This window comes from Nyctereutes procyonoides, unplaced genomic scaffold (assembly GCF_905146905.1).
Source record: "Nyctereutes procyonoides isolate TBG_1078 unplaced genomic scaffold, NYPRO_anot_genome, whole genome shotgun sequence".
NCBI classification, from domain to species: domain Eukaryota; kingdom Metazoa; phylum Chordata; class Mammalia; order Carnivora; family Canidae; genus Nyctereutes; species Nyctereutes procyonoides.
Genome location: NW_026575033.1, coordinates 6,720,660 through 6,733,578, shown reverse-complemented (window position 1 = coordinate 6,733,578; position 12,919 = coordinate 6,720,660). Strand labels below are relative to the sequence as shown.

Sequence of the window (12,919 nt, the reverse complement as noted above, 5' to 3'; positions counted from 1 at the left end):
AATAAATTTATTATTAAAAAAAAATAAAATAAATCAAAACAAAACAACAACAACAAAAAAAACCAAATGCCTGATCACTTAGTAGATATAGAAAAAGCATATGACAAAATACAACAGCATTCATAGTAAAAATTCAACAAAGTAGGGTTAGAGGAAATAAACCTCAACATAACAAAGTCCATATGTAACAAAACCAGCAGCTAACATCATACTCAATGGTGAAAAACTGGAAGCTTTTCCTCTAAGGAACATGACAAAGATGTCCACTCTCACCACTTTTGTTCAACATAGTCCTGGAAGTCCCAGCCTTGGCAATCAGACAAGAAAAAAGAAATAAAAGGCATCCAAAGTTGTAAAGAAGAAGTAAGATTGTCACTATTTGTGGATGACATGGTACTATACACAGAAAACCCTAAAGATGCCATCAAAAAACTATTAGAAGTATTAAATGAATTCAATACAGTTGCAGGATACAAAATTAATATAAAGAAATCTGTTTGGGGGTATCTGGGTGGCTCAGTGGTTGAGCATCTGCCTTTGGCCCAGGTCATGATCCCAGGGTCCTGGAATTGAATTCCACATCAGGCTCCCCACAGGGGGCCTGCTTCTCTCTCTGCCTATGTCTCTGCCTCTATCTTTGTTTCTCTCATGAATAAATAAATAAAAATTAAAAAAATATGTTGCATTCCTAAACAATAATGAAAAAGAAATTTAAAAAGCAATCTCATTTACAATTGTGTAAAAAAGTATAAAATATCTAGAAATAAAATTAATTGAGATAAAAGACCTATCCTCCAAAGACTATAAGACATTGACATATTGAAGACAACACAAATGGAAAGACATACAATGCTCATGGATTGAAAAAATTAATATTGTTAATATGTCCATAATATCCAAAGCAATCTACAGATTCAATGTAATACTGATCAAAATACCAAATAGCATTTTTCACAGAACTAGAACAAATAATCCTCAAACTTGTATGGAACCACAATAGATCCTGAACAGCCAGAGTAATCTTAAAAAAGAACAAACCTGGAGATAGGTATCACAATCCTAGATTCAAGATGCTATACAGCTATAATAAAATAATACAGCATTGGCACAAAAATAGACACACAGAACAATAGATTAGAATAGAGACTCCAGAAATAAACTCATGCCTCTATGGTTAATTTACAACAAAGGAGGCAAGAATATACAATAGGAAAAAGACAACCTCTTCAATAATTGGTGTTGGGAAAACTGGACAGCTATATGCAAATGAATGAAACTGGGCCACTTTCTTACACCATACATAAAAATAAACTCAAAATGGATTAACGACTTAAATGTGAGACTTGAAACCATGAAACTCTTAAAAGAACATATAGCAGTAATCTTTGGACATCAGGCTTAGCAACATATTTATCAATAGGTCGCCTCAGGCAAGGGAAACATGCAAAAATAAACTATTGAGACTACACCAAAATAAATAAATTTTTAAAAATAAAAAGCTTTTACATAACAATAATAACCATCAACAAAACAAATGGCAACCTATGAATGAGAGAAGATATTTGCAAATGATGTATCTGGTAAGTGATTAATATCCAAAAACTATAAACAACTTTAAGTAACTCAACATAAAAAAAAAACAATCCAATTAAAAAATGGGAAGAGGAACTAAATAGACATTTTTCCGAAGAAGACATACAAATAGCCAACTGACACATTAAAAGATACTCAAGGTCACTAATCATCAGGGAAATGTAAATCAGAACCACAATGAGACATACCAATCAGAATGGCTAATCTGAAAAAGACAAAAAAGTAAGTGTTGGTGTGGATATGGTAAAAAGGGAGCCCTCATGCGCTGTTGATGGGAATGTAAATTAGTGCAGACATTGTAGAAAGCACATGGAGGTTTCTTAAAAATTAAACATATAAATACCATATGATCCAGTTATTCCACTACTGGGTATTTACCCAGAGAAAACAAAAACACTAATTTGAAAAGATATATGTACCCATTTGATTATTACAGCATTACTTATAATACCCAAGATGTAGAAGCAACCCAAGTGTCCACCCATAGATGAATAGATAAAGAAGACGTGGTACACACACACACACACACACACACACACACAATGGAATATTACTCAGCCATAAAAAGAATGAGATCTTGCCATTTGTGACCACATGGATGGACCTAGAAGGTGTTATGCTAGGTGAAATAAGACAGAAAAAGACAAATTCTAGGGAATTTCACTTACATGTAGAATCTAAAAACAAAACAATTGAACAAAGAAACAAAAAGCAGACAAATACAGAGAATAAACTGGTGGTTACCAGATGGGAGGTATACGGGGGATGGATGAAATAGATAAAGGGGATTAAGAGGCATAAACTTTTATTTATAAAATAAGTTATAGGGCAGCCCCAGTGGCTCAGCGGTTTAGTGCCACCTTCAGCCCAGGGTGTGATCCTGGAGACCCTGGATCGAGTCCCACGTCGGGCTGTCTGCATGGAGCCTGCTTCTCCCTCTGCCTGTGTCTCTGCCTCTCTCTATATCTCTCATGCATAAATAAATAAAATCTTTTAAAAAATAAGTTATAAAGATGAAATATACAGCATAGAGAATGTAGCCAATAGTATTGTAATAACCTACTATTGTGACAGATGGTGACTAACACTTCCATGGTGAGCAATGAGTAATAGAATTGTCTCATCAATATGTTCTACATCTGAAACTAATATAACATTGTATGTCAATTATACTTCAATAAAAAATGATAATACAGCACATGGAATGGAAAAAAAGCATTTGCACATTATATTTATAACACAGATTTCTATCTGGGATATATAAAGAATGCTTACAACTCAACAGTAAAAAGACAGAAAGACCCAGTTATTTAAATATACAAAATATTTGAATAAATATTTCCCCTGAAAGGACATACAAATAACTAATAAATACATGAAAAATTCTCAACATCACTAATCATTAAACAAATACAAATTAAAGCCACAATGAGGTACTACCTCATGTCTATTAGGATACTATAATCAAAATGACAGATAGCAATGAATATTGGCAAGAACGTGAAGATTGGAACTCTCATCATACACAGCTGGCAGGAATGTTAATATGGTGCAGCTGCTTGGGAAACAGTCTGGAATTTCCTGTAGTGGTTAAGCATTGAGTTACCATACCATCCAGCAATTACACTGCTAGGTATTTGCCCAAGAGAAAGTAAAATCTATACCCACAGAAAAATGTGTACACATAGCATTATTTATAACAGCCTAAATGTTCATTGATCAATGAATGAATGTATAATGGATATGTGCTACATCCATACAATGGAATAATGTTAATTAATAAAAAGGAATGAAGTACTGGTCATACTACAACAGTGATGAATTTTGAAGACATTATACTAAATGAAAGAAGCTAGTCACAAGGACCACATATTGTGTGAGTCTATTTACATGAAATGTCCAGAACTGGAAAATATATAGAAACAGAAAGTAGATTAGTGTTCACCTAAGGCTGAGGGGATGGAGGGATGAACAGTGACAACTGAGGGGTCTGGGATTTCTTTTTGAGAGAAATGAAAGTGTTCCAAAATTGATTATGCTGATAGTTGCAAGATTCTGTTAATAAACTGACAGCCACTGAACTGTACACTTTAAGTGTGTTGATGTATGGTATGTAAAGTATATCTAAATAAATCTGATAAAAAAAGTTAATGAAGACTTAACTTCATAATATATCAAGTAGCCCAGAGAAAATAATGCTCACTATACAATACATATAATATATTTGAAGGATCATAGATCATCCTTAAAATATAGAAAGGGATCTGAACCACTGTGGTAATGATGAATGCAAACCCAGAACCAGGAATACCACAGTTATTAAATTCGTATTTTACAGAAGTTATGTTGTTAATGTCAAGTATTAAATAAGCTAATTTTAAAAATTAATGAATTTTTTTAAAATTCATTTTTTGTCATCTTTCTCTTAGATTCACTAAAATTTTCAACTCATAACTTTTAAAATGGGGCACACACACACACACACACAGCAACAACACCCTCACATTCTTTATAAGGAATAAACAATTACTAATTATTTGTGCTTTCTGGGTGGGACAGAGGACTAACTTAAATAAACTAATCTTTACAAATTTACTTAAAAGTTAATGGGACTGAATTATTTAACAGGCAAGCAAACTACATAATCACAAACTCTCACTCACCATGGCAAAGATACGTGAAGTGACAACCAGTTGTTTCTAGGTTCCTACTTTATAAATTCAGCCTAAATTTGTCATACTAAATGTAACTGACCAGGTTTACATTATCTACATAGTGTTCTTTATGTTTTAACTTGTATCACATGAAATCTGTTAATGGAAGACATTAAAAATAATTAGAGAGAGAGAGGTTCATCATCCCTACCATTTTCTAAAAGAGACAGCGGTTCCCAAACTAGTATGTTAGAATCAGTGGAAGATTTAAAAAAAAAAAAAATCCAAAGCCCAGACCACCCCCAAACCAACGGAATCACAATCTCTGGTTAGGCTACAGGCATCAGTAGCTTATGAAGCTCACCAGAAGATTACGAAATACAAAGTTTGGGAATTATTACTCTAGTACAAGTGCAAACAGGCAAGGAATGGTGATTTTCCATATTCTAAAAATGTTTGCATTGTTTTTAAGGCTTTAATATGCTTGTATTCTATAATATTAATTATATTTCTGGTGATTTACAGCTAATGAAAATTTTATATTCTAAAAGCTCATTAAACATTATTTAGAATTTGGGACATATTTTCCCTTTTTAATTTACTTACAATGGTGTTACTGACCGGCTCAGATAATCATGATTTTTTTCCTTCTTGGAGTTCTCAGATATTGAGGTGGTCTTGTGCAAGCTGCAGCTGGGTATCTCCAGCAGCAGTGGTAATATAGGCTCTTAGGGCAGGAAGGTCGGAGTGGTGACAGGGCAAGGATCAAGACCTGGGCCTGAGATCCTCACAGAAAGGTCTTGGAGAGGTTTTGTGACCATAGAAGCCCATTGTATGGGAGGCCATTTGCAACCTGGATATGTATAAATCAGGGACTGTAATTTTACTTGTATGATGATTTCTTATCAAACAATCTTAATTTAGAAATTCAGTGTGAATAAGTTCACCCCAAACATTTCACTGACTGGTTGCAACATCACTGAAATATTCTACACTAGCTCTTTGTGATTTTATTTTGCATTTTTCTGATGACTAATGATATAGACCATCTCCTCATATGATTGGTTGCCATATATATACCTTTTCTGAGGGAGTTTTTTTCAAGTCCTTTGCCCATTTTTTAATTGAATTGTCAACATTTTATAGAGTTGCAAGAGCTCTTTCTGGATAAGAATCCTTTTAAATGTATACATTGTAATTTTTTCCCTTAATCAATTTTTCTTAACATTATTAAAATGAGAAGTTTTCAACTTTAAGTCCAATTTATTTAAACATCTTTAAGGTCTGTGCTTTTCTTTCTGTCCTAAGAAATCTTTTCCCACCCCAAGGTTATAAAGACTTAATTCTGTTTTTTTTTTTGTAGAAGTTTTCTCTTTTTAGGTTTCATGTTTAGTTTTCTGGTCTAATTTTTGTTTATGATTTGATAGGAGTTGAGATTTAGTTTTGCATATTGACATCCAATTGTTCTAATACCATTTGTTGACAAGATTATGCTTTTCCCATGAAAAGTGGCATCTTTGAAACTGTATGTATGGATCTGTATCTGAAATCTGTTTCATTGATCTACATGTCTGTTCTTGGACCATATTGTCTTGATAACTATACTTCATATTTAAATCCTGAACCAGGTAGTATAGCTTATCTGAAAAAATTTTGGCTATTCTAGGTCCTTTGAATTTCAATATAAATTATTGAAAATCAGCTTTTCAAATTTTAATGAAAAATACTGGCATTTGGATTGTAATTGCATTTTATCTATAGATTAACTTCAGGAGAATTGGAGAATTGACATTTTAACATTATCGAGTCTTCCAATCCATAAACATATCTCTTGAATAACTTGTCTTTCATTTCTCTCCGGCATGTTTTGTGTCTTTGCACATCTTTTGTTAAACTTATCCATCAGTATTCAAGTTTTGAATGGTATTCTAAGTAGTATTTTTAGATCTTATTTTCCAAATTTCATTGTTACTATATAGAAATACATTTTATTTCTTACAATAACTTGCATCCTGTGTCTTTGCTAAATTTGCTAATTCTTCTAGTAGCTATTTTTTGCTTTATTAGGATTTTTTATATATACGACCATGTTGTCTATGAATAGAGATTTGCTTTTTCCTTTTTTCCTTTCTTCCTTTTCTTTCCTTTTCCTTTCCCCTTGCACTGATGCAGAGTCTACAACCTCTAGAACTATGTTAAATAGAAATGATGATTGTAGACATGTTTGCTTTTTTTCCTCTTGAGAGGAAAAATTCTTTTTACCATAAATTATGATATTAGCACAGACGTCCATTAGCATATCAAGGAAGTTTCTTTCTTTCTTTCTTTCTTTCTTTCTTTCTTTCTTTCTTTCTTTCTTTCTTTCTTTCTTTCTTTCTTTCTAAGATTCTATTTATTTATTCATGAGAGACACAGAGAGAGGCAGAAACCTAGGCTGAGGGAGAAGCCAATGCGGGACTCTGTCCCAGGACCCCAGGATCATGACCTGAATAGAAGGCAGATGCTCCACCACTGAGCCACCCAGACATCGCGAGGAAGTTTCTTTTTATTTCTAGTTTGCTAGTTTATTGTGAATAGATTTGTGATTTGATGAAATTATTTTTAAATGTATCTATTAAGATCATATTTTTCTCCTTTATTGCTAATATGACTAATTATATTCACTGATATTTGAATATTAAGCCAACATTGCATTCTTGAAATAAGCCCATGTTGGTCATGATTTATTATCCTTTTTACAATTTGCTAGATTTGATTTGTTTATATTTGCTAAGGATTTTGCACCTATATTTGTAAGAGATATTTGTCTGATTTTACCCATAATAGTCTTGGTCTGGATTTTGAATCATGGTAGTACTTGCTTGTTAAATTGACTTGGACAGTGTTTCCCTCTGTTTTCTGAAAAAGATTAAGATTAGTATTATTTCTTCCACAAATATTTGATAGACTTTACTGATGAAGTCATTTGGGTATTGAGTCTTCTTCATGGGAAAATTTTTAATTATGACTTTAATCTTATTACTAGATATAAGGATATTCAGTTTTTTAATTGAATTGATTTTGTTAATTTTTATCTTTCAGGGAATTTTTAATTTTGACCCAAGTTGTCACATTTATTTGCATACATTTTTATTTATAATGCTCCCTTATTATCTGTGATACTCATAACTTACTGATATTCTCTCTTTGATTTACTGATACTGGTAATTTTGAATTATCTTTTTTGTGGTGATAAGTGCAGCTGAATAACTTTATTGATAGTTTCAAAAAACCAACTTTGGTTTCATTGATTTTATATACCATTTTTTTATATTTTATTAATTTCTACCCTTATTATTTCTTTCCCTTCTACTTAACTGAGATTTAATTCGCTCTTCTTTCCAACTTGTTGAAGTTGGAAGATTAGGTCACTGATTTTATAGACTCCTACTCTAACATAAGCATTTAAAGCTAATCTAAATTCTTTTTAAATTTAAAGCAAATTAATATTCTTTCAAATTTTATTTGTCAAGATTTTTTCCTTCAATTTTGAAAAAAAAAGTTTTGCTGTATAAAGAATTTTAGGTTGATAGTTCATTTTCTTCAACACTTGGAAAATGCTTGGTATCTTCTGGTTTGTATTATTTTGTTGAGAAGTCTGATATTTTTTCTATTTGTTTCTCTATTATGTTTTCTATTTTTGTATGATTTGTAGATTTTTCTCTTTATTGCTGATTTTCAGCAATTCGATTTTGATATGCCTTGGTCTGGTTTTATTTGCATTTATGCTTCTTGAGATCACTCAGTTTGGGGTCTACTGGTTTATAGTTTCTCAAATATGGGAAAATTTACTCATCATTTCTTTTTATATTTTTTCTCTCACTCTTTTTCCTCTTCTTCTGGGATTCCAGCTACACACCTATTAGAACTCTTGATATTTTCCCACCTCTTTATTTATACCATCTTTTTCTCTTTTGGTTCATTTTTAGTTTCTTTTGCCCTGTCTTTAAGTTCACTGATCTTTTATTTAGCAGTCTCTCTGAAGTTAATAACAACCCAGTGATGTTTTCCTTCCATGTATTAATATTCTTCATCTCTAGAAATTCAAATTAGTTCTTCTTTACATCTTTCCTTTCTCTCATTGCTTTCTTTCAAATGTCTGAGTGTAACTGTAAAACTTACAATAGCTATCTTAGAAATTTTCCTGCTAATTCCAATATGTATGTTATTTCTGTGTTGGTTCTATTGCCAATTTTCTCCTGCTTACGGGTCATAATTTTGCTTCTTCATATATCATAATTTTATAATGGGTGCTGGACATTGTGAATTTTATACTGCTGAATGTTTTTTGTTGTATACATTTAAATACTTGGATTTTGTTTTGGCAGGTAGTTACATTCCCTATGAAAAGTTTGATCCTTCCCTACATCAGCAGATGATACTTTCCTGCCTTTTTTTTAGGACTGTGGTGGGTACTGCCTCATGGCGCATGGGAAGGGACTGCCTTACTGCCTTTCCCACTTCCCTCCAACACGTGTTCACTAGTGTGTATGATCATCTTGTGCATCATCATTTCCCTTTTCATTTTTATAGTAAAGTTTGAATTAACATAAAAATGTTTCTTGTGAATAAATAAAATCTTTAAAAAAAAGAATTATGTTCCCCATCCTTCCATCTCCCTTCCTTCTCCTCTAGCAACCCATTATCTTGCATATGGCATGCCTTTACACTTGATATAAACTTGTAATTCCATCATTTGTTAACTTTGAATATTCTTTATTAACTCCCAATTTTAGATGAGACAGTCTGCAAACTTACTGTACTTCCCATCGAATTCACCTATCCTCAGATATTATATAAATTTCATCATCCCCACATTGTCTAGGCCATTGAATAATTACAATCAGATTGGTCATTCTAGCACTATGTTTTTAATTTTGCTTTATTTTAATTCTATGGTCAAATATATCAAATTCGCACAGTAAGTCTTTTTGCTCTGGCTTCTCTGAATCATTTCTTTGTTGGCTGGTTATAATAGGTGTTTTTGTTTTTAATTCCTTGGTGAGTATACTTTAATAAGTTTTGGTGCCCTTCTGTTCATTTGCCTTCAAACCTTTTTTTTAGAATTTAAAAAAACAATTTTTTGGTTTAAAGATTTTATTTATTAGAAAGAGTGAGCATGAGGGGAGGGGCAGAGGGAAAGGGAGAGAGAGAATCTCAAGCAGGCTCCACATTGAGTGCAGAGCTCAATGTGGCGCTCCATCTCATGACCCTGAGATCATGACCTGAGCTGAAATCAAGAGTGGGACACTTAACCACCTGAGCTACCCAGGTACCTCTGCTTTCAAACCATTTTCAAACATATTTTATACATTAGACAAATTTCTAGTATAGTGAATGGTAACCGCACAAATGACATAGAATAGAATACCGTGCCTTTTTCCTATGGTCTCTTTTTATGGATGTTGTGCTTGCTTCTTTTTATATCATTCCTCAAGAAATTAGATTTTCTCTTTCCCAGCTAATGGAAGAATATTCTTTTAAGGAGAGTATTTTTGCTGATATTTCTGAGGTCTGCTGCCCTTGGGCAGTTGATATTTACTTTGCTCTGGTGCTTTTACTATCACCAAGTATAGCTTCTGTGTTCATCTTAGCTGCTTAAAAACCCTCATTAAGCTTTCTGAGACTGGATTTTTTTGTCTCACGGTTTTCCTCACATAGATTCTGTGGAAGTTTTCTGTTTGCATCATTGATTTTGTACAATATCAAGAAAGAAAAGAATTTCTGTATTACATCACCATGTGCAAACTGCAAGTTTCCCTTTTGTCCCAACAAATCTTATAATTTCTCTCTTCCCTTTGTGAATATGCATCTAGACAACATAACTCAATATGGCCATTCTATTCAGTTTTCTCATCTATACTATCACCCCATTCCCATTAAAACTCACCAAGTTAGGTCTATACACAATCCAGACTCGATTGTCACTTCTCTAACTGTTCTAAACTGGCCCGAATATTTACCTATAGCTTCTGTCAATGAGATGCCTTAATATTCCACTGTAGATAATTTTAAGAAAGGGTTATGAGCCTTGTGTATTTTAGTGGGTTATAAATCAGGAGAAAATAGAATAAGTGAGCTTCTGACTCAGTGTTGGGATCAGGAACTTACATCCCTCAAAATTTCTATATCAACCAGGGCCAAAAGGACAACTATATATTTGAGAATTTTTATAAGTGAAAAAATCACCCTAATCTTGAGATAGCTTTAACCCTTCATACAGAATGACATTCATAAGTTCTAGTAGACTTAGCAATAAGAGAATATGAAATTCCATTATAAATTTAAATTATCTGTTAGGTTTATTATTTTAGTAATCCTGGGAAAGAAATAAAGTGAAAAGTATGATTTTAAAATGCTTAAAATCCTAGCCTTGTGTCCTAACATCACTCATGAGATGGTTTGGATTTTCAATTTGCCAGATGGTCTTTATGCATCTGAAACTAGTTTTCATAATCACATTCATGTATTCCTTGCAATTTATTTACCCATTTTTTGCTTAATATATCTTTGGAGAGAATAAGAAATGGAAAAATGTTAGAATTGTGACAGGCAACAATGGAAACATTGTTGTCACTTTTGAAATATGACCAATAATTGAGAAACATTTTTGGTGGCTAGTATGGGTTCCTTTGGTAAAAATAAATTCAAATCTATGTTTCAGACTCTATAAGAGATTTTTAAAAATGACTTTTTCATTTTTCAGATATGGTCTTACAAGGGGGTCACACTACAGACTATTTGTTTCTTGGAAATTTTATTTATACGGTAAGATCCCCCATATAATTAAATTGCCTTTTCTAGTTTTTAATTGAAAAATTCAAGCATTATAAGAATTTCATAAGTTTTACATGCTTCAGTACCTTTTCCAAGAATGAACTATTATAATGGTTGCATATGCATGTGTATATATGTGCGGGTGTATATATATGCATGCATATATAATTTCTATAAATATGAAATACATATAACAAACATATATATCCTTCCCTTTTTTGTACAGGTAGAGAGGTGCTCTTCTATATCTTGTTTTTTCACTATACGGTATGCCTTGGTGATGACTTCAAATAAGCCCATAAATATCTACTTCATTCTTTCAGGGCTGCTTATATGACTATCTCACCATTATTTATTTACTCAGTCTTCTATTAGTGGACACTAAAATTGTTTTGGGTCCTTTGCCATTGTCAGCAATGCTGCAAGTATTATCCTTTATACCCATGAGTAAGTATGTCTGTAGGACAAATCTCTAGAAGTGTAATTGCTGGATCAGAGGGTACTGTGAATTTTAAAAATCATTACTAAATTATACCCCAAAGAGGTTGCACACATTTAGTTATAAGAATATCAGTTTCCTGGGCAAAAGACATGAACAGAGATCTTACAGAGGAAGACATAGACATGGCCAACATGCACATGAGAAAATGCTCTGCATCACTTGCCATCAGGGAAATACAAATCAAAACCACCATGAGATACCACCTCACACCAGTGAGAATGGGGAAAATTAACAAGGCAGGAAACAACAAATGTTGGAGAGGATGCGGAGAAAAGGGAACCCTCTTACACTGTTGATGGGAATGTGAACTGGTGCAGCCACTCTGGAAAACTGTGTGGAGGTTCCTCAAAGAGTTAAAAATAGACCTGCCCTACGACCCAGCAATTGCACTGTTAGGGATTTACCCCAAAGATACAGATGCAATGAAACGCCAGGACACCTGCACCCCGATGTTTCTAGCAGCCATGTCCACAATAGCCAAACTGTGGAAGGAGCCTCGGTGTCCATCGAAAGATGAATGGATAAAGAAGATGTGGTTTATGTATACAATGGAATATTACTCAGCCATTAGAAACGACAAATACCCACCATTTGCTTCAACGTGGATGGAACTGGAGGGTATTATGCTGAGTGAAATAAGTCAATCGGAGAAGGACAGTGTATGTTCTCATTCATTTGGGGAATATAAATAATAGTGAAAGGGAATAGAAGGGAAGGGAGAAGAAATGTGTGGGAAATATCAGAAAGGGAGGCGGAACATGAGAGACTCCTAACTCTGGGAAATGAACTAGGGGTGGTGGAAGGGGAGGAGGGCGGGGGGTGGGGGTGAATGGGTGACGGGCACTGAGGGTCACTGAGGGGGGCACTTGGGATGAGCACTGGGTGTTATTCTGTATGTTGGTAAACTGAACACCAATAAAAAATTAATGTATTTAAAAAAAGAGGCACAAAAAAAATAGTGAAAGGGAATAAAAAGGAAAGGAAAAAAATGAGTGGGAAATATCAGAAAGGGAGACAGAACATGAGAGACTCCTAACTCTGGGAAACGAACTAGGGGTGGTGGAAAGGGAGGTGGGAGGGGAGGTGGGGGTGACTGGGTGACGGGCACTGAGGGGGGCACTTGATGGGATGAGCACTGGGTGTTATGCTATACATTGGCAAATTGAACTTCAATAAAAAATAATAATAATAAAATAATTTTAAAAAAGAATATCAGTTTCCCTAAGCCACTATGGGCAGTAGTCTTCTCATACTTTTGATCTCGTAAGTAAAACGTATTCTATTGCAGTTATTGCCTTTGCCTAAGCAAAGATAAGCATATTTGCTTGAAGTAAAAAACCACTTCTGTTTCTTC

The 12,919-nt window shown here is 33.5% G+C and overlaps 1 protein-coding gene across 1 annotated transcript in view; it reads left to right on the top strand.

The window, feature by feature from the left end:
- LOC129504494 (phospholipid-transporting ATPase IB-like) overlaps positions 1–12,919 on the top strand; it is a 158,885-nt gene that overhangs the window by 134,742 nt on the left and 11,224 nt on the right. The window contains exon 30 of the mRNA XM_055317216.1: positions 10,993–11,054. Coding sequence (XP_055173191.1) covers positions 10,993–11,054 — 62 coding nt within the window. The remainder of the gene's footprint in view (positions 1–10,992; positions 11,055–12,919) is intronic.